This window comes from Aquila chrysaetos (genome assembly GCF_900496995.4).
Source record: "Aquila chrysaetos chrysaetos chromosome W unlocalized genomic scaffold, bAquChr1.4 W_unloc_5, whole genome shotgun sequence".
Classification (NCBI taxonomy): Eukaryota; Metazoa; Chordata; class Aves; order Accipitriformes; family Accipitridae; genus Aquila; species Aquila chrysaetos.
Window position 1 is genome coordinate 299,383 of NW_024470325.1, and position 25,665 is coordinate 325,047.

At 54.9% G+C, this 25,665-nt stretch overlaps 2 protein-coding genes and 1 long non-coding RNA gene across 5 annotated transcripts in view; 1 reads left to right on the forward strand and 2 right to left on the reverse strand.

Moving 5' to 3' along the window:
• The first annotated feature begins 693 nt into the window (after positions 1-693).
• LOC115337616 overlaps positions 694-25,665 on the forward strand; it is a 29,153-nt gene continuing 4,181 nt past the window's right edge. The window contains exons 1-2 of one of the 3 annotated variants that reach the window (XR_003922198.1): positions 694-782; positions 1,781-1,813. This is a non-coding gene — a long non-coding RNA (uncharacterized LOC115337616). Of the gene's footprint in view, positions 783-1,780; positions 1,814-2,017; positions 2,050-25,665 lie in introns of those variants that run through there. The other 2 variants (XR_003922201.1, XR_003922202.1) reach the window with 2 other exon arrangements.
• LOC115337612 (hydroperoxide isomerase ALOXE3-like) overlaps positions 10,929-25,665 on the reverse strand; it is a 35,936-nt gene continuing 21,199 nt past the window's right edge. Inside the window, exons 10-13 of the mRNA XM_030005981.2 lie at positions 13,449-13,570; positions 13,241-13,341; positions 11,600-11,770; positions 10,929-11,137 (exon numbers count right to left, since the gene is read on the reverse strand). Coding sequence (XP_029861841.1) covers positions 10,958-11,137; positions 11,600-11,770; positions 13,241-13,341; positions 13,449-13,570 — 574 coding nt within the window. The 3' untranslated portion in view covers positions 10,929-10,957. The remainder of the gene's footprint in view (positions 11,138-11,599; positions 11,771-13,240; positions 13,342-13,448; positions 13,571-25,665) is intronic.
• LOC121233064 (olfactory receptor 14A16-like) lies at positions 19,230-20,189 on the reverse strand. The gene has a single exon (XM_041121662.1). The coding sequence runs from the start codon at positions 20,187-20,189 to the stop codon at positions 19,230-19,232; it is 960 nt and encodes a 319-aa protein (XP_040977596.1).

Sequence of the window (25,665 nt, forward strand, 5' to 3'; positions counted from 1 at the left end):
GGACAGGGTTACTGGGACCCACCGGCTGGGGGCAGCTTTGCAGAAGTGGGACCCAGGTTTGTCTGGGTGGGCACGGCGGCCCCAGGCAGTGGCAGGGTGAGGGCCAGGGCAGGGGTTAGTCCCCTCTGATCTCTGCTCTGGGGGGGCCGTGGCTGGGGACTGGACCAGTTTGGGGCCTGTAGTGCAAGGGAAATGGGGTGGGCTGGAGCTGGGCACGGCGACCACCCCAGCGCTTCCCCCAAGCCTTACCCTCCTCTCCCAGTGCCCAACATTCACCGGTGCTCCCCATTGCCTCCAGTGACTGAAGATCCCAGCCATCTGGCTGTCCCCATTGCCCAGGCTTGATCTGACTTTTTGGGGCTGTTGGGACGATGGTTTTGCTCTGGAGCAGTGGGTTGTCACCGTAGGCTGTCCGGCTGTCAGAGGCTCACTGCCTGCCCCACCCTCACCACCCCCAGGTGTCTGGGCCCTTCCGTGTGCAGCTGCCCCATGCAGGAAGCTGGACCGATGTCAGAGAAGGTGGCTGGATCCGTGCCGGAGGCGGGGGCAACTCTGTGCCAGGGGTGGGCTCCTTGCCAGGGCTGGTGTCTCTGCCAAGCCTGGCTTTGCCCTGGGGGCTCTCGGGGAGGGGGGAAAGGAGGAGTCCTGGGAGGGATAAATCTGCCCCTCACCTTCTGCAGCTTCACCCAGGACTCGCCACACTGCAGAGGAAGATGAAGGTCGCGGTGCTCAGCCTGGCCCTGCTCTTCACCGTCCTGCTGTGCGTGCCAGAAGGTGCTCAGGTGAGTCCTCAATGCCACGGGGAGAGGCTCAAGGCTGGGGAGGGGTCTTGCCTGCAGGACATCAGCTCTCCTGCAGAACAAAATTGTAGTGGTGAGCACGAAACCCCTTGACTTGGCCTCTCCCTTTCCCAAGCAAGGAGCATCCCCAGGCTCCCCTCACCTCCAGCCCTGGCCAATGCAGCTTTCTCCCTCCCACAATTCCATCTCTTCCCTCCACTTCCCCCACAATTAATCTTCTTGTGCCCAGAGCCCGAGTTCCTTGGGAAGGTTCACCACAAACTCCTGTGAGGACCCCCACCGGTGTCTTGACTTGCTGCCCCCCCCATCTCTCCCTTTTGGGCCTCCCCATCCCATCCTTTTGGTGCCCTCAGACATCTCCTCCCTGGGATCTCCTCTGTGTCCTATCTAGGGTCCCCAAACGCCCTCCCGTTGATTGTTCCCAACGCCTTTCTTTCAGTCTTTCCCCTCAGTCCTTTGCCTTTCATCCTGTCCACTGCGGTATCGTCCCCAGGTCCCCTTCCTTGAACCCCCACTGCCAAACACTCTTCCAATCCCCTCGTTTCCGTCCTCCGCAGCCCTCTTCCTTCTGCTCCCACCAACCACCTCGCTTGAAGTCCCTCTATCCCCTCCGCTTGAATCCCTTTACCCCTTACTTGCATCCCACGCAGGCCTGCCCCTTCAGCACCCCCAGCCCAGTCCCTTGGGGTCCACTCATTCACCCCAGTGCACTGTCTGGGGGCCCCCCCTCACCCTCACCCCCATCCTCTTTGGAGGCCCTGAATTCCCCACACTGTCCTTGTCTCCATCCCCACCCCTGGTCCCTGCCTGAACAGGTATCCCAGGTGAAACTTGGAGGAATGGGGCTGGGGGGAGCAGAAGGGATTTTCCCGCTCAGCCCAGGGGGAAGCCATGGTCCTGGGGGGACTGGGGACGCCTGTGCCCCACCTACAGCCCCATCAAGGTCCAATCCAGACCACTCCTTTGCTCTCCTTCCCTAGGCACTCCCGGAAGGAAGTGGAGATGTTAGCCTGGTAAGTAGTGGGGAGGACTTGGAGGGCATCCAGTCTGGGGAACGGGAGGGCACTTTGGTGCTCCCTTTCCTTGCTGGCACCGGGGACATCCCAGTGAGCTTTCATGCTCTCTCTACAAGAGGAGTCAGTCGGATTTAGGAACAAGGTTCACTGAACTGAACTAAATGACTTCTGCTGGCCTCTTTGCTCTCCTTCCCTAGGCATTCCCGGAAGGAAGTGAAGAAGTTAACCTGAGGGTAAGTGGTGGGGAGGACTTGGAGGGCATCCAGTCTGGGGAACTGGAGGGCACTTTGGTGCTCCCTTCCCTTGCTGGCACCAAGGACATCCTAGTGAGCTTTCATGCTCTCTCTACAAGAGGAGTCAGTCGGATTTAGGAACAAGGTTCACTGAACTGAACTAAATGACTTCTGCTGGCCCCAGACCTTCTCCCGCTATGGCCACGACACTCCGGGGCATCCCAGTGTGCCCCAGTACACCCCACTGCAACCCCAGAGAACACCCCTGCACCACAGCGCTTTCCTAGGGAGGGCCCCTTCCCCAGGGTCCCCATTGCATTCCCATCCATCCCATTACAACCCAGTACACCCCAGTACACAGCCACACACCCAGGTGGGCTCCCTCCCCAGGACCCCCACTGCTTTCTGTGCACCACCATATGAGCTCATGTACCCCATTTCTCCCCGGAGGCACCTTCCCCAAGGATCCCATTGCTTTTCCCTGCCTCCCAGTAGACCCCAGTGCACCCAAGCATGTCCTTAACCCTCCCTTTCTCCCCAGGATCCTCTGACCGAGGAGCAGATAAGACTTCTTCTGCGCCAGAAACGCGTGCCTGCAGCTGCTGCTGTCCAGGTGAGCAACATCAGGGCGTCTGCAGCCCCACAAAGGATCCTGGGGGATCCCTGAGCCCTCTGGGGTGGGCAGACCTTGGGTATGGCAGAAGGAAACAGAGGGGACTGTCCCTGATGCGTGTCCCAGGGGGAGCTGGACAGAGCTGTCCCCATGCCTTTCCTTGCATGCAGTAGGGCTCTATGGAGCCAGAAGGTCACTGTGCAGGCCAGGCAGGGGGTCTGTGCCATGCAGACCCCCCAGGATCACTGTGAGGGCTGGGCAGGCTTCTGGGAGATAGAGGGGCATCCTGGGGTAGGGGGCTCTGGGTGCCATCTGGATCTCAGGTGAGCCGAGTCCTGTCCTGGGTATACTGAGGGCTCCAGTTCCCTTCTCCTTCCCCGGGTCTCTGCAGAGAGAGGTGGTGGGGACAAGGCCCCTCTCATGTCCCAGCGGACACTGCGGGGGGGGGGTGTCACAATTTGGGCTCTCTCTTGCAGTTCCTCAAGTGATGGTGACAGCCCTGTCCTGTCCCCCTCCAGCGGCATGAGGAGATGATCATCCCTGGATGACCCCACCTGATCCCCTGGGAGCCCTGGGCCATTTCCCTCTCATGATCAATAAACCCCTTCAGCAAAGCTACGCTCTGCGTGTGTGTGTGTGTGTGTGTGCCTGCGTCCATGTCCCATCTCCTTGGCCAGCGCCCGGCTGCCTGGGTCCTCTCTGGCTGCACCACCACGATGAGCAGCGTGGCTGAGGGAGCGCGGGCACCTGGGGTGTCCCCTTCCCACCCACCATGTGCCCCCAGATAAGGGCAACCTGGAGTGTCCCCCCAGGAGGCTGGGAGAGGCGAGGGGCAGACGGTGCCAGCCCTTGGGGCAGCCGGAGTTTCGGAGGCGCAGCGGGAAAGAGGTTCTTACCAGGGCTCTAGTGAGTGATACCAAAAAGCCGGTCGAAGAAACTCTCTAAGACTCGTTTTGGAGTTTTAGAAAGCAGGCATTCTTTATTGCAGCGCTGGATGCACGGGGGATAGGTCCACCTAGCGCGCATACCACAGCTTTAGCACTAACAGGTTATATAGAATAACTAATTGCATATTAATCAGATTAGTATACATATACATAAAAATAATTGCAGCTGATTATCTTAGTACTGCCTACATCCGATCGCGCGCAATGAAAGATCCATTTGAGTCGAAGGGCTGCTTTTGCAACCACCGACCCATTTGAAGTTCTTGCTGGCTGTCCTTGAAGTCTTTATTCTTGTCCTTGTTCTTTGATCTTGAAGCTTAATGCAGCTTCAATCCCATGTGGTCAGTTTCAACAGTGTTCTCATCTAGCGTACAGGAACATCTAGTCCTAAGAGCAAAGAACTGCAAAACTTATGAGTTACTACCTCTGCTAGTTAATCGCTTGGCTATACTTTTGTCTATTGTTTCAATCATCGTGTTAGTATACGATTTCTAATAATTATTTACCAAATCTCACTTTTACAGTCACCTAGCAGCAAACCAGTTTCCACGGCTGGTACAAAATATGAAAACCATCAAAATATTTAGACATACCACACAGAATGTATGGAAATATGCTATCATGAGCACCATCCCCCAGGCAGCACAATTTGGTGTCGGGGCAGGAGAGGATCATGAGCAGGCTGCCCGGACCCCTGGGTCCTCTGCCCGCCTCTGGGGGGGATGGTGGTTCCCTGCCTCACGGACTCAGCAGTCCTGGGTTCACAGGAGGTTTCAGAGCCTCATGCTGGACCCAAGTGCCTTCCTGGACCCCCAGCCCACACCCTTCTCTGGGGCACAGCCCCCATCACAGGCCAGGAAGGCAGGTCATTGTGAGAGACTGTCGTCTCGAGCCATTTGTCTCAAAGATTGTTTGCTGTGAGAGACTGAACTGTGAACTATTTATCTTGAGCCATTTGTCTTTGGGATGGCTTGTTGAAGCAGGACACTCCTCTGGCCCATAAGGACGATTACCAGGCCACTGAGGCATCCAGGGGAGGAGACAGGCTGGAGCCGGTGAAGCATGCAGGAATGTGAAGACTACCATTGTCACTGAAGCTGTAGTCTTTGAGAAAATATACTGGTTTCTAGTGTCAATCACCCAAAGATCATGTGATAGACGAAACCTGCAGCGCGCGAACAATTCGTATGTATATACATTGGACTATGCCTTATAAAAAAAAAACGTGGAGACAAGCCATGGTGTGCACCCATAACTGAAGAATTGAGGACTGAGGACCAACGGGACGCCGCTTGATCCATGGTGGTGACTATTCTTGCAACTCTATTCCGACTGATTGCTTGATTTCTGCTTTTTTCTTCCATTCTATCCTATCGCTACTATTTTCTACTTTTGCTACTTTTGATAATAAAAGCTGTTTTGGGTATACAGCATTTGATCTCGTTTGTGTCTTAATCTCGCTCTTGGGATCATATCTAAACCTTCCCCAACATTGGATCAAGACAGTCATGGGCTCCAGATGCTCAGCGGACCTCCCCTCCACCTTGCATGGCCGAGCATTGCAGGACTTTGTGTTCATGATGTCTTGGGGGACGTTCATGGCTGTGGTTTCGTCTCTCCAGGCACGCACTGAATTACCGCTGACTTTTATATTAGGAATTTTTCCCTCACGCCACTACAAGTGATGGTCTTAAGGGTCTTTTCCAACCTCAATGATTCCTTGATTCTCTGATTCTATGATTTCTTGTCTTCAGCAGAGTCAGCTGCAGGGGAATATTTCTCAGGGGGCTGGGGGAACCTGAGAGTCCCCAGGGCAGCAGAATGCAAGTGGGGCTGATAGGCAGCACCATCCTGTGGCTTGTCCCTGGGCTGTGGGGTCGGGGCAGGAGCTGTCCACTGGGAAACCAATAGAAAAAGGGGAAGCCAGGAACCAAAATTTATCAAGACACAGGCCTGGCAGAGCAACCACGGAGACAACGGCAAGAAACAAACTTCACTGCTCACAGTAGTTGATGGGCCATCGAGAAACCACAGGCACCACTTCCAGGAGGATCAGCCTGGACTCTGCAAGGCTGTGAACCAGGGGGACGCTGGACTGGGAGGGATGTGGGAATCCATAGAGCTGTGCAAACCCGTGCGGGACGTGCAGGGGAAGGTGGAGCAGGGAGAAATAAAGATGGGGGTTGGCAGAAAAGGATATAAAAAGGGCCAGTCCCATGTAAAATAACTGCCGCTATCAATATGGGTTGGGGGGTGAAGGGGATTGAGAGCAGCCATGCAAAGAAGGACGTGGAGGTACTGGTGGGTGAAAAGCCGGGCATGAGCCAGCAATGTGCGCTCGCAGCCCAGAAAGCCAACCATATTCTTGGCTGCATCAAAAGAAGCGTGACCAGCAGGTCGAGGGAGGTGATTCTGCCTCTCTGCTCTGCTCTCGTGAGACCCCACCTGGAGAACTGTGTCCAGCTCTGGGGTCCTCAGCACAGGAAAGGCAGGGACATGTTGGAGCGGGTCCAGAGGAGGGCCACAAAAATGAGCAGAAACACCTCTCCTATGACGTCAGGCTGAGAGACTTGGGGTTGTTCAGCCCCCAGAGAAGAGAAGGCTCCGGGGAAACGTTATTGCGGCCTTTCAGTAATTGAAGGGGGCTTGTAAAAAAGATGGGGACAGACTTTTTAGTAGGGCCTGTTGCGATAGGGCGAGGGGTAATGCTTTTAAACTAGAAGAGGGTAGATTCAGACTAGGTATAAGGAAGAGCTTTTTTACGATGAGGGCGGTAAAACACTGGAACAGGTTGCCCAGAGAGGTGGTAGATGCCCCATCCCTGGAAACCTTCAAGGTCAGGTTGGATGAGGCTCTGAGCAACCTGATGAGGTTGGAGATGTCCCTGCTCATGGCAGGGGGTTTGGACTAGATGACCTTTAAAGGACCCTTCCAACACAAACTATTCAAAGAGTCTGTGATTCTATAATTCGATGGTAAAACGGGGCCAGTCAGTGCGCTTCTCCGGCTGAGCCCTGTGCCCCATCACTGCAGTCTGTCCTGTCTTCTTCTATCTTCTTATTAAATATTTTCTTTAATATCTCTGAGTATTCTCACTCTGTCGCGTGTGTGTGCGTGTGTGATGCAAGGACCAAGCGCCAGCTGCCGGTGAGACCCGTGAGTGTGAGAGTGAAAACTGGTGCCAGGTACTGGGGTCAGACCGGGGCTGTGGGGGCCCCTGCCCTGTGGTGTCAGCTACTGGAGTGAGTGGCATCTCTTCAAGGATGCGAGTGCCCCAAACAGCAGAGGGAATAGCTGGTACCTCTGCTAGCAGGGACAAACTCTTAATGAAGATGGGCACATTTTGGATCAACAGGCCTATGGACCTGTGTCTCGGCGGTGGAGAACCTGACCCCTAAATTGTCCGAGCAATCCAAGGAGGATAGCTCTTCCTCACCCACAGTAACCAAGGTCCCAGCTATTAAGTCAGCCTTTTTCTGTTCAAGGGGAGGGTATGGTACCAAACGAGACTCCCTGGTTCCCATCCTCATGCTGATTCAGCGCCTGGAGAGTCAAGGAGTGATCAGCAAGGCTCACTCACCCTGTAATAGACGCATATGGCCACTGCAAAAATCTAACAGAGAATGGAGGCTAACCACGGACTATCATGGCCTGAACGAAGTCGTGCCACCGCTGAGTGCTGCCGCATCGGACGTGCTAGAACTCCACTATGAGCTGTAGTCAAAGGCAGCCAAGTGTACGCAACAGTTGACATCAATAATGTGTTTTTCTCGATCTGTTTGGCAGTGGAGTGCAGCCCACAGCTTGCTTTCACCTGGACGGGCTTCCAGTACACCTGGAATCGGCTGCCCCAGGGGTGGAAACACAGCCCCGCCATTTGGCATGGACTGATCCAGACTGCACTGGAGCAGGGCAAAGCTCCAGAACACCTGCAATGTATTGATGACGTCATTGCATGGGGCAATACAGCAGAGGAAGTGTTTGAGGAAGGGAGAAGAATAATCCAGATGCTTCTGAAAGCTGGTTTTGCCGCAAAAGAAAGGAAGGTCAAGGGACCTGCACAGGAGATCCAGTTTTTAGGAGTAAAATGGCAAGATGGGCATTGTCAGAGCCGAAAGCATGTGATCAATAAAATAACAGAATTGTCACCACCAACTAACAAAAAAATAAACACAAGCTTTCTTTGGTGTCACGGGTTTTTGAAGAACGCATATTCCAAATTACAGTCTGATCGTAAGCCCTCTCCATCGAGTGACCGGGAAGAAGAACGGTTTTGAATGTGCCCCGAGCAGCAACAAGCCTTTGAACAAATTAAATGGGAGATTGTTCGTGCAGTAGCCCTTGGGCCAGTCTGGACAGGACAAGACGTGAAAAACATGCTTTACACCACAGTCAAGGACCATGGCCCCACCTGGAGCCTCTGGCAGAAAACATCTGGAGAGACTTGAGGTCAGCCTCTAGTGTTTTGGAGCTGCGGTTATAGAGGGTCCAAGGCCCGCTACGCTCCAATGGAAAAGAAAATATTGGCAGCATGTGAAGGGTTTCAAGCCCCTTCAGAAGTAGTTGGTCCTGCAGCACAGCTCATCTTGGCACCCTGAGTGCCCGGGCTGGATGTTCAAAGGGAACGTCCCCTCTATGCATCACGCAGCTGATGCTACATGGAGTAAGTGGGTCATGCTGATAGCGCAACGGGCTCGAATGGGAAACGCCGACTGCCCAGGAGTCTTGGAAGTGATCGCGGACTGGCCAGAAGGCCAAAACTTTGGAGTGTCACCAGAGGCGGCGACTTGTGCTGAAGAGGTCCCGCTGTGTAATAAATTACCAGAAAAAAAGAGAAGCAAGGTGCCCTGTTTACAGGTGCGTCCTGTCATATTGTCAGAAAACATCGGAGGTGGAAAGGTGCCACGTGGAGTCCTACAGAAAAGTCGCAGAAACTGCTCAAGGAGAAGGTGGAGTCAGTTTGAAGAGGTGAGAGCCACGGAGCTGGCTTTAGATTTTTGCTGAGCAAGAAAAGTGGCCGGTCCTTAATCTCTGTATTGACCCACGGACGGTGGTAAATGCTCCGTGGGGCTGGCTACAGCAGCAGTAGGAAGCAGACCAACGGGCAGCACGGAGGCAAACCCAGCTGGGCTGCCGAATCGCGGCAAGGTGTTGCTGCCTGGGTGGAGAACCCGGTTGTAAAAGTACGTCCCGTAGATGCTCGCGTACCCAAGAGTCGTGTCGCCGAAGGTCATCGAAACGACGAGCAGGTGGACCAGGCTGCTGGAATGGAAGTGGCTCAGGTGGGTCTGGACTGGGAAACATAAGGACGTGCCCGTGACACGTCGGGACGATTCGGAAGGCGTGCAACGTACAAATGGGCTTGTGAGCAAGGGGTGGACTTGACCTTGATGCCGACCTTTGCCGTGGAGCGTGGACCAGTCGGCTGCCTTTGAAAAACTTAAATGAGTCTTCTTGACAGCCCCGGCACTTGGCCTCCAAATGGTGACAAACCGTTTACCTTATACGTACGTGAAAGAGAAGGAGCCGCCACTGCCTCTGGCCGTATGTCCGGCCAACTCCCCCCAGTTTATATACTGGGCGTGACATCACACAGAATGGAATACTCTTTGGCCAGTTTGGGCCGGCTGCCCTCGCTGTGTCCCCACTTCTTGTGCCCCTCCAGCTTTCTCGCTGGGCATGAGAAACTGAAAAATCCTTGACTTTAGTCTAAACACGACTTAGGAACAACTCTCAGAGCACTTAGGGGGAACTGGGAGCACTGGGGGGAGGCAGGGAGCTGCAGTCGGAGCACTTAGGAGGAACTGGGAGCACTGGGGGGAGGCAGGGAGCTGCACTCGGAGCACTTAGGGGGAACTGGGAGCACTGGGGGGAGGCAGGGAGCTGCAGTCGGAGCACTTAGGGGGAACTGGGAGCACTGGGGGGAGGCAGGGAGCTGCACTCGGAGCACTTAGGGGGAACTGGGAGCACTGGGGGGAGGCAGGGAGCTGCACTCGGAGCACTTAGGGGGAACTGGGAGCACTGGGGGGAGGCAGGGAGCTGCACTCGGAGCACTTAGGGGGAACTGGGAGCACTGGGGGGAGGCAGGGAGCTGCAGTCGGAGCACTTAGGGGGAACTGGGAGCACTGGGGGGAGGCAGGAAGTGTCACTGGGAGCACTGGAGCAGCAGTGGGAGGGAGGACTGGGAGCACTGGCCACTCCCTCATGCCTCCCAGTTGCCCCACTCCAGCTCCCTCACTGGGTGGGGTCCCTGGGGCAGTGTTTGGGGGAGGGGTCCCAGGTTTTTAGCCCCGCCCCCTCATCCCCACCCAGCCATGAAGTTTCGATTGACAGCTGGCATTTATTGAGGGGCTGGGGGGGTTACTGGGAAGGGCTGGGGGATGCTGGGAGTTGGGTGGGGGATGCTGGGAGTTGGGTGGGGTTATGCTGGGGGATGCTGGGAGTTGGGAGGGAGATGCTAGGGGATACTGGGAGTCGGGTGGGGGATACTGGGAGTTGGGTGGGAGATGCTGGGAGTTGGGTGGGGGATGCTGGGAGTTGGGTGGGGGATGCTGGGGGATACTGGGAGTTGGGTGGGGAGATGCTGGGTGTTTGGTGGGGGATGCTGGGGGATACTGGGAGTTGGGTGGGAGATACTGGGAGTTGGGTGGGAGATGCTAGGGGATACTGGGAGTTGGGTGGGGATACTGGGAGCTGGGTGGGAGATGCTGGGAGTTGGGTGGGGGATGCTGGGAGTTGGGTGGGGGATACTGGGAGTTGGGTGGGGATACTGGGAGCTGGGTGGGAGATGCTGGGAGTTGGGTGGGGGATGCTGGGAGTCGGGTGGGGGATACTGGGAGTTGGGTGGGAGATGCTGGGAGTTGGGTGGGGGATGCTGGGAGTTGGGTGGGGGATACTGGGAGTTGGGTGGGAGATGCTGGGAGTTGGGTGGGGGATGCTGGGGGATACTGGGAGTTGGGTGGGGGATGCTGGGGGATACTGGGAGTTGGGTGGGCGATGCTGGGAGTTGGGTGGGGGATGCTGGGGGATACTGGGAGTTGGGTGGGAGATACTGGGAGTTGGGTGGGAGATACTGGGAGTTGGGTGGGGGATGCTGGGGGATACTGGGAGTTGGGTGGGAGATGCTGGGAGTTGGGTGGGGGATGCTGGGGGATACTGGGAGTTGGGTGGGAGATGCTGGGAGTTGGGTGGGGGATGCTGGGGGATACTGGGAGTTGGGTGGGAGATGCTGGGAGTTGGGTGGGGGATGCTGGGGGATACTGGGAGTTGGGTGGGAGATGCTGAGAGTTGGGTGGGGGATGCTGGGAGATACTGGGCGATGCTGGGAGTGGGGAGCGCCCCGCCCCGCTCAGATGGAGATGCTGTTCTCGGTCTCCAGCGGGTTGAGGTAGTTGTATCTGAGCGTGGCCACGTGGTTCCTCTCCTCCAGGAGGTCGTGGATCTCCTCCAGCTCCCCGCGGAAGGTCCGGATGATCCGGCGAGGTTCCGCCTCGGTGAAACGCTCCTCCGGGTATTGTCCCAGCAGCCTCTGGGAGGGGACACAGGGACGGGGACCCATCAGCTTTGACCAGTTGAGGTGACTCGAGTCAACTGGAAGCTTCTGGGAACGCTGGGAGCCATGGCGGCCACCACCATCGGGGAGTCACGGCCTCAGGGGGCAGCTCTTGAGGTTCCTCAACCTGCCCAGAGCCACCGTTTCTCATGGGACTTCATCTCTTGAGGTTCCTCAACCCACCCAGCGCCACCGTTTCTTGTGGGACATCATCTCTTGAGGTTCCTCAAACCCACCCAGAGCCACCGTTTCTCGTGGGACATCATCTCTTGACGTTCCTCAACCCACCCAGAGCCACCGTTTCTCGTGGGACATCATCTCTTGACGTTCCTCAACCCGCCCAGAGCCACCGTTTCTCATGGGACATCATCTCTTGAGGTTCCTCAACCTGCCCAGCACCACCATTTGGGGAGGTCGCGGTGGTGGGGCCACCGTCACCGTGTCATCGAGGCGGGAGCTGAGGAGGATGAGGGCCACCAGGATGTTGGCGGTGGTGTCCACCTCGGGGAGGGTGTCAAGGAAGTGCTGGAGGAAGGCCTTGCCCTTGGCCATTGGCGGCGGGTGGCGCATGGAGGAGGGAGCGTTGGGGACGAAGGCTCCCAGGTCGTACTGCAAGGGGGGGAGAGGGTGGTGGCAGCAGAGGACATCCCGGTGGCATGGAGATGGGTTGGATGGGGATGTTCTCCAGGGATGGATGGGGAAGTCCCACTGGCATGGCGATGGGATGGATGGGGACATCCCTTCGGCATGGAGATGGGTTGGATGGGGATGTTCTGCTGGGGTGGGGACATCCTTCCAGCATGGAGAAAGGATGGATGGGGATGTCCCTTTGGCATGGAGATGGGTTGGATGGGTACGTTCTCCTGAGGTGGAGCAGGGTGGGGACATCCTTCTGGCGTGGAGAAAGGATGGATGGGGATGTCCCTTTGGCATGAGGACAGGTTGGGTGGGGATGTTCTCCTGGGGTGGGGTGGGGACATCCTTCCAGCATGGAGAAAGGATGGATGGGGACATCCCTGTGGCATGGGGACAGGTTGGATGGGGACGTTCTCCTGGGGTGGGGACATCCTTCCAGCATGGAGAAAGGATGGATGGGGACAGCCCTTTGGCATGGAGATGGGTTGGACAGGGACGTTCTCCTGAGGTGGAGTGGGAATGTCCCACTGTCATGGAGAAGGGATGGATGGGGACATTCTCCGAGGTGGAGCGGGGTGGGGACATCCCTCTGGCATGGAGAAAGGATGGATGGGGACGTCCCTTTGGCATGGAGATGGGTTGGATGGGGATGTTCTCCTGAGGTGAGGTGGGGACATCCCACTGTCATGGAGATGGGATGGATGGGGACGTCCCTCTGGCAAGGGGACAGGTTGGATGGGGACATCGCTCCAGTGTGGAGAAGCGTTGGATGGGGACGTTCTCCTGAGGTGGAGCGGGGTGGGGACATCCTTCCAACATGGAGAAGGGATGGATGGGGATGTCCCTCTGGCATGGGGACGGGTTGGATGGGGACATCCCTCCAGCATGGAGATGGGTTGGATGGGGATGGTCTCCCAAGGTGGAGCAGGGTGGGGACATCCCTCTGGCATGGGGAAAGGATGGATGGGGACGTCCCTCTGGCATGGGGACAGGTTGGATGGGGACATCCGTCCAGTGTGGAGAACGGTTGGATGGGGACGTTCTCCTGAGGTTTGGTGGGGATGTCCCTCACCCATGGAGAGGGGATGGATGGGGACGTCCCTCTGGCATGGGGACAGGTTGGATGGGGACGTTCTCCTGGGGTGGGGTGGGGACATCCTTCCAACACGGAGAAAGGATGGATGGGAACATCCCTTTGGCACGGAGATGGGTTGGACGGGGATGTTCTCCTAAGGTTCAGCGGGAACATCCCACTGTCACAGAGATGGGACGGATGGTGACATCCCTCCAAGTACGACGCGAGGTGGGACGCGGACATCTACTCCGCATTAGGGTGGGGGACATCCCTCCAGCACCCACAGGCCTCGGAGAGGGCCACCTCTCCGGCGTGGGTTTTTGGGGGGACATGTGGTTTTTTGGGTGCAGATGACTCTGAGGTCCCACCTGCCCGTTGTTGACGGCCGCGTGCTGCACCGAGCAGGTGAACACCACCATGGTGAGGAACTTGCCGAGCTCCGCCACCGTCCGCAGTGAGGACGGGATACCTGGAAGGTGGAAAAGGACAATGAAGAACATCACGGATCCCATCCTTTACTCCTCCCGCCACCCTTAGGGACATCGCGGAGCACCCATGGGTGCAGGAACACCCTACCCGAAGACGTCCTGCTCAAGAAACCGTTGACAAAGATCTCCATCGCCCACGCCTGCAGCTCGGCGTCCTCGCGTACCGCCGCGTCCTCCTTGTAGTAAAAATCCACGATGGCGGAGACGAACCTACCGGAGGGTGGGATTAAGGCGAGCGGGGTGGTCCCGTAGCACCCATGGGACCACCCCGGCCGGTCGTCACCCACCTCTGGATGGCTTCCCAAAGGATCATCCCGTCATCCCAGTAGCGGTAGTTGGGAATTTGGGTCATGCCACGTTGGCGGATGTCATCGGGGAGGCAGAGGGAGGCGTAGGTCACCTTCTCCAAGCCCTATCGGACCAGTAGCAGCAGTCCCTCATAGGTGGCACCCGAGGACTGGTGGGGAGGGTGGCACCCATGGGTGCGCCGAGGAGGAGGAGGCACTGTGGCCTGCCTCCACCCGCTCCCAGTGCTCCCAGTATACTCCAGCACCCCCGGTTCTTCCCCAGCTCCAACATGGTCTCTAGTGTCCCCCAGGGCTCCCCAGTGCCCCCAGTATACCCCACTGTCCCCAGTGCTCTCTCGTGTCCCCCAGCCCATGCTCTCTAGTGTGCCCCAGTGCTCCCAGTATAGCCCAGTGCCCCAAGAGCACAAGTACTCCCCCAGTGCTCCCAGTATACTCCAGTAACCCCAGTCCTTCCCCAGCTCTGACACGGTCTCTAGTGTCCCCCAGGTCTTCAAGGCTCCCTAGTGCTTCCAGTCTACCCCAGTGCTCACAAGTGCTCCCAGGGCACCAATACTCCAAGTATCACCCCACCCAGTGCTCCCAGTATACCCCAGTGGCCCCCAGTGCTCCCAGTGCACCCCAGTGCGCCCAGTATAACCCCACTGTCCCCAGTGTTCTCAGGCGTCCCCCATCCCATGCTCTCTAGTGTCCCCCAGTGCCCCCAGTATACACCAGTGTCCCCAGTCCTTCCCCAGCTCCAACACCCCGCCCCAGGCCCTCTAGTGTCCCACAGGTCTTCAGGGCTCCCCAGTGCCCCCCAGTGTTCCCAGTCTACCCCAGTGCTCATGAGTGCTCCCAGGGCACCGGTACTCCAAGTATCACCCCCCGCCAGTGCTCCCAGTATACCCCAGTGTCCCCAGTGCTCCAAGAGCACAAGTACTCACCCAGTGGCCCCAGTATGCTCCAGTGCACCCAGTATACCCCACTGTCCCTTTTCGGAAAGAGGCTCTGCCGAGGACGAGTGCCATGAGTTGCTCCATCTCTGGGAAAGCACAGATCCGCAGTGCTGTTGTGTCTGTAGATAGGGCGCCAAGGGAAGGTGAAGAGCAGCAACAGCTTTCAGGGCCTGGACCTTCCTTGTGGGAGCAGGAGCCGGACGTTTGCCTTTTCGGAAAGAGGCTCTGCCGAGGACGAGCGCCATGAGATGTTCCGTCTCTGGGAAAGCAAAGACTGCCAGTGTTGTTGTGCCTGTAGATAGGGCACCAAGGGAAGGTGAAGAGCAGCAACAGCTTTCAGGGCCTGGACCTTCCTTGTGGGAGCAGGAGCCGGACGTTTGCCTTTTCGGAAAGAGGCTCTGCCGAGGACGAGCGCCATGAGATGTTCCGTCTCTGGGAAAGCACTGATCCCCAGTGTTGTTGTGCCTGTAGATAGGGCGCCAAGGGAAGGTGAAGAGCAGCAACAGCTTTCAGGGCCTGGACCTTCCTTGTGGGAGCAGGAGGCGGACGTTGGCCTTTCCGGAAAGAGGCTCTGCCGAGGACGAGCGCCATGAGATGTTCTGTCTCTGGGAAAGCACAGATCCCCAGTGCTGTTGTGCCTGTAGATAGGGCGCCAAGGGAAGGTGAAGAGCAGCAACAGCTTTCAGGGCTGGGCCCTTCCTTGTGAGAGCAGGAGCCGGACATTTGCCTTTTCGGAAAGAGTTTTAGACATGAAACTGAGAAGAAAACCACCTTGTCCAAAAAGCTGGAGCTTCCAGGAAGCTTACAGTTTTAATGAAATTTCTTAGAAACGGTCACCTGCTAAGTCATGAGGGACAGTTACTGTCTGCTGTACTGACCGTGCTTTGCTGGAGCTCCTTTCAGGCGTAGCGGGCTGGAGGCAAGGAATTTTTTCCTTTTCCCATCTCCTCCAGTCAGTTCACTGTGGTTCATGGAGGGAGGACAAGAGATTTACTCAAGAAAATTTCACACTAGAGACAAGTGAAAGTTTTTTCCTCCTGAGGACAGCCAAGCACAGGAAGTGGCTGCCCAGAGGAATAATCCCGTTTCCATTCCTGGAGGTTTTCAAGTCGTAACTTGGATCAAGTGCTGAGGAACCAGCTCTCACCCCAGAGTTGACCATGCTGAGCTGGAGACCTCCTGAGTGTACTGGTTTTGACTGGGACAGAGTTAAATTTCTTCACAGTGGCTTGTATGGGTCTGTGTTTTGGATTTGTGCTTAAAACTGGGTTGAAAACACACTGATGATGTAGTTATTGCTGCGCAGCGCTTGCGCAGCATGAAGGCTTTTTCTGCTCCTCACACTGCCCTGCCAGCGAGTAGGCTGCGGGTGCAGAAGTTGGGAGGGGACACAGCCGGGAGAGCTGACCCCAACTGACCAAAGGATATTCCCTACCATATAATGTCATGCTCAGAAATAAAACTGGGGACGTAGAGAGGTCGGAAGCAGCTGCCGTTTCTTGGGGATTGGCTGGACATTGATTAGTCGGTGGTGAGCAATTGTCGTCTTTTGCATCATTTTTTTTTCTTGGGTGTTATTTTCCTCTTTCTTTGAGGGCTTTTTTGGTTGTATTTTCTTTTTTCCTAGCTTTTTATCAAGTTCATAACTAAGCTTGCCAAGTAGAGCCAATAGCATGGAGAGAGGGCAGCCAGCCTGTTGGCAAAAACAGCTTTGCCCTGCTTAGAGAGGTGGATCCCACCTCTCCCAAGCAGATGCTGCTCTGCAGTCAGGGTGCCACGGGCACAGAACCCAAACCGTGTCCCCTACACCTGTTCTGCAGTTAAGTATTAACTTGTCCTGTTAGTGCCTTTCTCCTCACACCCTTTCCCCTCACCAACAAGGTTGAGGAGAAAACCATCTGGGCCCCCACGCCCTTCACTATCACCCCCAGAGCCCTGTAGTCATATCTGATACCGTCACTTCTTTCCCCTGGCAGTGTGATTCGTGCCCACTTGCAATAAGAGCAGGGGGTAGTAGTCAGAGGGCCGGATGAGCTTTGGACGTCCCACCACAACATCCTGGATCCTGGTCCCCAGCAAGCAGCAAACCTCTCTAGATGGTTGGTTGGGATGACAGATGGGTGCCTCTCTTCCCCGTATTAGGTAGTCATCCATTACGATCCAAAAACCCCCACGGCACTACGTCTAGTTGAGGCTTGACTGTCTCCACTGTGGAGATCCCACAGCCTTTCTGGGTGCATGTTCCCAGTACCTGACAGATCTTATAGTGCAGGTTCTTTTCTCTTAAGCCTAGTCAGAATTTCCCATGGCCCAAATTTTCCCATGGCGTCTCATCCTTCCACTGTGCCCACCTGGGAAGAGTCTGACTCATCCTCCTCTGCACCATCCCATAAGCTAGCTGTAGACAATGACAGTATCTCCCCTAGGCCAGCCTTGAATTTCTGACATCCTTCTCTTTGGCCCAATGATATCGACCGGTCTTCAGCAGACTCCCCATTTCCAGCAGTTGGAGGTTGTTGGAGGGAATGACCAGACAAGGAGACCGTCCCTGGGGGCTGGTGAAACGGGAAGTCAGAGGCACTGGTTACAGGTGGAAGATCAATTGTGGAGGTGGCTGTGAAAGCCCTAAATGTGTTTCACCAAGCAGGATGGCCAAGGCCTGAACCCCATCCCCCTGGGAAGGGGGATCCTTTCCTACACGGGACACTTACAGCTCTTCCTGGGAGCGGTTTCATGTGCGGGGTGTGATGCCGAGTGAAGGACAGCGGTAGGACACCTCCCAGGCTCTTTGGGGGGTCAGTGAGGAGGGAACAAGGGCCTGGGGCTGTAAGAAACCAGTATCCTCACATGGGCTTCAGTGGAAGAGACAGCAGCCACCATGGAGATGACAAGGACTTCAGATCTGTTGGTGGGGAGGAGGGGGGGCAGCCGCACAAAGGCCCTGTTTGCACCACAGACAGTCCTACACTGCCCTATGCCTGTGCCAGTTTCCCTGCAGACTTCAGCTGCCTCCCCCTGTTTCCCCACCTCACCCTGACCTTGGGATCTCCCAAGTAGAAGAACTTGGAGCAAGGGAGTAATTTGAGCCTGGGGGAAACTGTGAGGGCAATGGACTTGAATAATTTTATCATTCTTTCTCACAATCCAAACCTTTTTTACTTGGCATAAATTAAATTGGTCTTCCCCAAGTCAACCCTTCTTCTCCTGTGACAGTAATTAGTAAGTGATCTCCCTGTCTTTATCATGACCCAGGAGCTATTCCATCTTATTTTCTCCCTTTGTCCTTTTGAGCTGGAGGTGTGACTGGGCAGCTGGGTGGGTGTCTGGGTGTTGGGCAAGGCTAACCCACTACAGGACAGCCACCTCAGGACTGCTGTGTCCAGTGTGGGGCTCACCAGCACAAGGAAGACCCTGACAGACTGGAGAGAGAGTTGCAGAGGCCAGAAGGATGGTTGGGGCCTGGAGCACATTGTGTACAAGGAGAGGCTGAGAAAGCCGGGGTTAGGAAAAATCCCTCAGAGCCAAACACTGGAGCAAGGACCCAGGCCGTTTGGTGAGATCTCTATCAGTGGAGATTTTCAACATCTGTCGAGACAAGCACCTGATGTAGCCGGAGGTGTCTGAGAATGGGCTTGGCTGAGAGTCTGGCTGTGGCAAGAGCTATGGGACTTGATGTGTAATGAGTGTTGGTAGGAAACTGGTTCCCTTTGTGTTAGTAATGGCAGTAGAGCTGGGTATCCTAGAGACCTGGAGGAAGACAGGGGTGACCATGCAGCAAAGGTCCTTCCTCAGGGTTGGGCTGTATGGCCACTCACTCTCTGGCTCTTCTCTGTTCATATTATAGGCGATCCCCAACACTGACTGCATTTGCCCCTTCTCTGCCCCCACCAGCCCCACGCCCCAGGGCAGCATGACAGTCCTGGCCCTGGAGCTCCTCAGCCAGCTCTTGCATCTCTCCAGCCCCCTTCCCCTGTGCCAGCTGGGTTCCTGCTGCCTGCCCTGTGATTGCAGAGTCCTCCTTTCCCTGTGAATACCTGGAATTAACACTTTTGTGTGATTCCGCCTGGGCAATCTCTTACTTTGTGGAGTTCCGGCCACACCCCAGGCACACGCTGCCCATGGAGATCCCCTGGGATATCCAGGCAGCTACAGATTCCCCTCCTGGAAGACGTCTTCTGCCCTGTCACATGTGGGAAAGGACTGGGTTTGCACCTCAGTGACCATTCATCATCTCCACTGTCACCAGGGACTAACAGGTGAGTTCTAAATCCACCCCTCTAGCAGGTCACAAGGTGACAATGAGCTTTTTGCCCTTGAAACCACGCATCAATAGGCCTGCTGGAGGTGCAGTACCTCGGGCCTGTTCCTGACACGAGGTTTGGAAAAACAGCCCCACCATCAGGCAGTGCCCAGGGAAGATCCCTTTTTATTACAGAGATGCTATGAGGGAGTCAGCTTGGACCCAGTGCTACAAAGACACATTTCTATATGGTCCTCCAGGTGAGAGAGAGGAGGTTCCTGCTTCATATGAAGTATGGGAAGTCCAAGTATTGGTCTACGAACATGAAACGCCAAATAGCAATAACAACAATGATAATAAATCAAAGCATGGGCCTAGTATGGGAATCACTTGTGGAAGAAGACTGGAAGTTTACTGGTATTGAAAAACGTCCATGAAATCACTTTCCTCAGAACATCTTTGATCTCATGGTTTCTCATGCTGTAGATGAAGGGCTTCACTGCTGGAGGCACCACTGAGTACAGAACTGCCACCACCAGGTCCAGGGATGGGGAGGAGATGGAGGGGGGCTTCAAGTGTGCAATCATGTCAGTGCTGACATACATGGAGACCACAGCCAGGTGAGGGAGGCACATGGAAAAGGCTTTGTGCCGTCCCTGCTCAGAGGGGATCCTCAGCACGACCCTGAAGATCTGCCCATAGGACAGCACAATGAAAACAAAACACCCAAATGCAAAAAAGGCAGTGATCCCAATGAGCCCAAATTCCCTGAGGTAGGAGTGTGAGCAGGAGAGCTTGAGGATCTGGGGGACTTCACAGAAGAACTGGTCCACAGCATTGCCTTGGCAGAGGGGTAGTGAAAATGTACTGGCAGTGTGCAGCACAGCAGTGAGAAACCCACTGCCCCAGGCAGCTGCTGCCAGGTGGACACAAGCTCTGCTGCCCAGGAGGGTCCCGTAGTGCAGGGGTCTGCAGATGGCAACGTAGCGGTCATAGGCCATGACAGTGAGGAGATACAATTCTGCTGAGATCAAAAAGGTAAACAGAAAGACCTGAGCAGCACATCCTGGGTGGGAAATGGCCCTGGTGTTCCACAGGGAATTGGCCACGGATTTAGGGACAGTGGTGGAGATGGTGCCCAGGTCAAGAAGGGATAAGTTGAGGAGGAAGAAGTACATGGGGGTGTGGAGGTGATGGTCGCAGGCTACGGTGCTGATGATGAGGCCATTGCCCAGGAGGGCAGCCAGGTAGATGCCCAGGAAGAGCCAGAAGTGCAAGAGCTGCAGCTCCCGCGTGTCTGCAGATTCCAGGAGGAGGAACTCAGTGATGGAGCTGCTGTTGGGCATATGCTTCCTCTGGACACGGGGGACTGTGCAAGGAAGAAGAGGCAGTGACAAGTTACCAGAAACATCTCTGAATAAAACCAAAGATATGTCTCACAGACCCTCCCCCTCTCACACACGCACCCTTTTTCCTTCCTCAGGAGGAACTTTCATTCTGCCTCTGGTCTGCAGCTTCATTTTCTGTGGCTCTGTGTGCTGGAGCAGGGCCTCTGCCCATTGTCTCTTGAGGAGTCGACCCAGCCCCACCGCAGTGGGTATATGGGAATGTGGCAGGGGGCGTGGTTTGATATTCAGAATATGTCAGATAAAATCACTCCTAACACAGGAGGGCTTGTCAGCATCTGCACTCCCAGTGTTAAAGAATGTGGGTGGCAGAAAGAAGTTTTAGGGGCTTTGGGTTTTTTTACCTACTTCCCCCATCCTGCCCTGTGAGTGTTCTCTGAAATCAGAAATCATGAGCTGAGACATGAGAGGCAAAGGGTTTCCCTGTGGCTTTGTGAGGAGTGAATGGAACTGGTTGGGCTTGTTCCCAGCTGCCCCATGCTTACAATTTTCTCAGATGGAGGGTGATCACACTCCCATGGTACCAGTAAAAGCCACCAGACACTACTGAAAGGAGAGGGACCCACTGCAGACCACTAAATGCCTCACCCTTTCTCAAGGTCTCAGCACCCTGTTTCTAGCCAAGGACACACACGGCTCATTTCATCAACCCAACAGCATTTCCTCAGTCATAGATAACATCTCTGCCCCTCTCTCTGTGGGCTTTCAGATAACAGAAAGATGCTATGTGAAGGATTTTCATGCTTAAGAACAGCTCGCAGCTTGGAAAGCCACCCCAAAGAGATAGCCAAAGTCCTAAAGATTACATTTAATCCAGGGAAAACCAGCTCATTCCCCAGCCCCACAGACTGCATTGCCCACAGCCCCACAGGTGAAAGCTGGGACACCTCCTTTCCATGGACACACCTGCAGAGGAGGACCCACAAGGTCAGTGTGTGCCTCTGCAGCTGAAACTCCCATTCCCAGAGAGCCTGACAGCAAGGATGAAATAACAATAAAAACAACACAGACAACTGGAGAAACATGGGAAAATAGAGTGAGGGTCTGGCTGAGCGAGGCAAGCAGGGAGGCAGCTGGGCACTCAGGAAAGTTCTGCTTACTCAGCTGTTCAGACCTCCTCCCAGACACCAACATTGCCAGGCAGATGCTCTCAGCCCTGAGCTCTGCAGAGGGAAATGGGCACGCGGCTGGAGAGCTGCACCCACGGCTCTGCTGGAGCTCTGGCTGCTGAGGAGATGGTTCATGCCTTGGGCCCCCCAGCTCTGAAGGGCAGAGGCTTTGCTGGGAGGGAGAGGAGCCAAGGGGGCTTGCTCAGAGGAAGGGGTCTGCACCGGAGGGGATCATACCGAGTTTTCCGAATTCTCCCTCCCACAACATTTTTGCGTTTTGTTTCCTCTCATTCCCTGACCATATTCTTGCTGGCTGGAGATTTTCCTCCTGGGAGGTGTTTCCCTGTGCCATTTCTTTTCCCTGTCAGCACTCACAGATCCCATCCCGATCTCTGTGCGCTCCCCCTGGCTCTACAGAAACCTGCCTGTTTGCAGGGCACTGGCCAGGCTCATGCTCCTTTTTGCAGCTGGAAAAGGGCAGATCAGAACAACCCCGAGAGGTCCAGCAGAGGTGATTCTGGTGTTGTCCATAGGCAGGGGAGTGGCTGAAGGCATTTTAGGAAGCTCTTGGCAGACCTACTGATCACTCAAAGTTGCAGTTCAGGAGTCTCAGGGACTTGTTGAAACTTGAGTGCTCCTTTTCCACTTCTCCTTTTCTCTCCTCCCTCTCTCTCCCCTCTGGAATTGGAAACTGAGAAGACAGACTCAGGAAAGCTCGTAATCTTTATAATAATCCCTGCCTTGTTCTTCTCTTTGAACTAACCTGTTTGGAATATTCTGGGGGTGATTGGGAGCTCTGAGCATCCCTGAACCATGCAGCACCTTCTCGGCCACAGCAGGACCCTGCCCTGCCCTGCCCCACCAAGATTTGCTCCTTCCACGCACAGCTTCTCCCCACAGCGCTGTGGGGAGTCCCTGGGCAGGCTGAGTGCTGACCCTGGCAGGCGGCAGAGTCCCTGCCCCAGCACACAGCCCCCCGGGGTGCAGGGACCCTGCTCTGAGGACAGCCCTGGGCACCCCTGGCTGCACACCCACCTTCACACTCTGCAGCCATCCCTGGGAGAAGGCAGCCCAGCATGTTCTTTATCGCTCTCTGATGGTGCAGCCGAATGTCCCTGCTCTGCAGCACATCCTGCTCCTCTACAATAGAGGAACTGCCAGAGTTGTACTTGCAGATCCCAAAAGCTGTGGTATGTGCCACCCTTAGGAGATCCCTCCAGGAACCACAGCTGCTTTTCCCTGCAGCCAGAGACTTACCCTGCAGAGGGCTGTGAAGAATTCTCTTTGAATCAGCTCTTTGCATCCTCCCACCCCAGACCGCCTTTGAACTCTCTGTCACTCCTCTCCCCTCGGTGCCTGCAGGCAGTGCCCTCACCCCTGCTGCGCTTTGCAGAGGAGCTGCTCCTGGGCAGAGCTGTCTCTCTGCAGTGCTGCCCGCTTGCCAGGAGCTCCCTCCATGCCAGGAGCCCAGCCCAGCTCAGCAGCAGAGGACCAGCCCAAGGCAGCACTTTCTCTGCCCCCTCTGGGCTCCCTCCAGGTGTCCCTGGGGCTCCACGGGAACCTGCTGGGAACCAGGCTGAAGCAATCACTGGTGTTCCCTCCCTCAGCTGGGGAGACACACTTGTTCCCAGCACTGTAATTTCTCCTATGAGGAAAAGGTTTGGACATGAGAATCACCTTTCCTTGTTCCATCGCTACACCCAGACAGTGACAGGCAGGGAGCTCCTTTACCCCTCTGAGCAGAGGGTTTCAGCTGAGTCAATGGAGGCATCTCATCCTGGGTATGTAGTCCTGGTGCTGGAAGGGGACTCGGCTCCTTCCCATGCCTGCCACAAACCCGCAGGAGGTGGGATTCCTCTTGCCTCGGTTCAGGCGTGCACCAAATAGGCACCTGCATGTGAGCTCCTCATCTCAGCTCCCTTGCTCATCAATGGAGAGGGATGCTAGGAGTGAGGTGCAAATGTCTGGTTACGTTTGAGGTGTCAGAGGTGGTCAAAGGTCTGTGCAGGTACCTGCAAACTCAGATGGAGCAGTTCATCGAGACAGGGCAGCATCTGGAGGCATCCTCTTGGAGGCTCTTGGGAATTTCCTTTGGCCATCTGAAATGACAGCTGATGCCCAAATTTAGGGCAGCCAAACTCATTATGTTCAGGGCAGCTCACAGAGTTAGTCATCGGAACACCTGGAGCCCTGTGCCATAGGGAGAGCTCAGCCCCTCTCTTTCCCCTTCTCCAATGGGAGAACTGGGGAAAAAAAAAAATCAGGTCTCTCTCTCCATCCCTGGGTTTTCGACAGTGACGTTGGGGAAAATGCATCTGCAAATGGTAGAGGGGAGAGCTGGGGTGAATGCTTCAGCTTCAACCCTATATACGTCTGCAAGATGAACAGATAAACCAAGCGTTTCCACCAAAGAAGAGGTAGTCCATACACTTTTCTTTTTCTCCCCCTTCCCTCTGTACAACAACGGGATACCTCACTGCAGCTCAAAGCCGGAGGAGAACAACCATGCTAAAACTTTATCGGGAAAATAAATGTGGCAAAAATTCCACTGCCTCACAGAAGAGACTGCAAGAAAGAAAGAGAAAATTCAGAATTGCTCTCAGCCCTGCTCAGAAAAGATGGAGGGAGACAGCACGAGTAGGAGTAGCTACACTTTAGACCAACCTTGTAAAGTCTCTTGTCCATCTCTCTGTCAAACGGGCAAACTCGCTACATTTACTTTTAATTACGTTTGTGTTACAAAAACGGGTGCATGTTCTTTTTAGATACCATTAAACCAGCAGATGGGATCTTCCTGAATAGCACCTTTCATGTTAGTGGTGATCAAATGCCATCCACCTGCTTTGCATTTAGCTCAAAGGCAGCCTTGACCTCTCCTAAGTCATATCCCTCAATTAGACAGTGTGTACAATTCATCGATTCTTCTCAAAATAACTGCAGAATACAAATAACGTCACAGCATATTTAAATATGCTCTCTAACACAACACTGTGTAACTTAGCTATCTAATAAATAGCGCAGAAAGCAGAAGCAGTCAAAATGAAAATCCTCCAGGTGACTGACTGCCTGCTCTTTGGGCACTTTCCAAAGCAAATATTCAAATCAGTTGCCTTAACTCTTTTCACAAGTGATCCACAACACATCTCTTATTTAGAGTTAGTGTCCCGTAAAGATATAACTATCACCCTTAAAAAGTGACATACATTGTCAATGAAGGATCTGAGCCATTTACAGTTCTTATGCGCCACGTATCAAGAAACGTAGTGTTTCTTTATTTATCTCTTTTCACGTGGATAAGATCAGACAGGCTTTCTTTGCAGCCATGGCAGGAGTCTGTATCATCATGGGAACAAAGGCCGTGGCACCTTGGCTTCACTGAAACTCAGTGAAACCTCCCACCGACTTCAAAACCTAAACCAGATTTTTACCACCAGCCTTTGATTCCCAGCTTGTGTCTCATAGAAACAGATTTTCCTCGCACCCTTCATAGACAGAGGACTAAAATAGAGCACTGTTTTACTTTGAGGCATGTGACGTGGGCTGCTGGATGGTTTTGGAAGTGAATGGCGATTGGGAAACACAGCGTGGTTGCTTGAATTACTGCGGCACATAACAAACAGAGGATGAGTTTACACAGGAACGTGACAGCCTTACAAAGTATTCATGGATCTGCTGTCGTAATGTTGATGTCCCACCAACTGAGGCCAGGCAATGAGTCCAATGCATTCGATGCTGCCGTTGTTCAGTGTGGCTAGTGGGTTTGCTGGTCATTACATGTGGTTACTTCTGACTATCAGCTACCTAAGAGACAAGTAAATATGTGCTGGTCACCTGGTTGAGACCTTACCGGCCCTATCTCTCCAGTGCTTGCTCACACCACCAGTAAAAATGCTGGTCTTCTCGTTATGCAGAAATAAATAAATACCTGTCCTGTTATCAGTCACTTCTGATAGTTGTGGGCACCTACAGGGCGACAAAACAGGGGTGCCGGAGCCTGTTGATCCAAAATATGCCCATCTTCATTAAGAGTTTGTCCCTGTGAACAGAGGTACCAGCCATTCCCTCTGCTGTTTGGGGCATTTGCATCCTTGAAGAGTGCAGCGATGGCAGATCGCGTGAGTGTCACGACCGGAAAGGACAGGTCCATCAATTCCGGATTGCTGGAAAAGGTCTTGCTTGGCTTGTGCGAGCCAGGCCAGCAGCTTCACGCAGTGGCTGTCCCCAGTCAGAGGGGAGAGCTGAACCACTTGCGTACAATCCCACGCTGCCCCGACCCCATGCTGCCCAAAGGGTGCTGCCCCGGGCCC

What these genes read in the sequence shown, in the direction of transcription:
- LOC121233064 (XM_041121662.1), bottom strand. Translation starts at nt 20,189, where the DNA reads ATGCCCAACAGCAGCTCCATCACTGAGTTCCTCCTCCTGGAATCTGCA.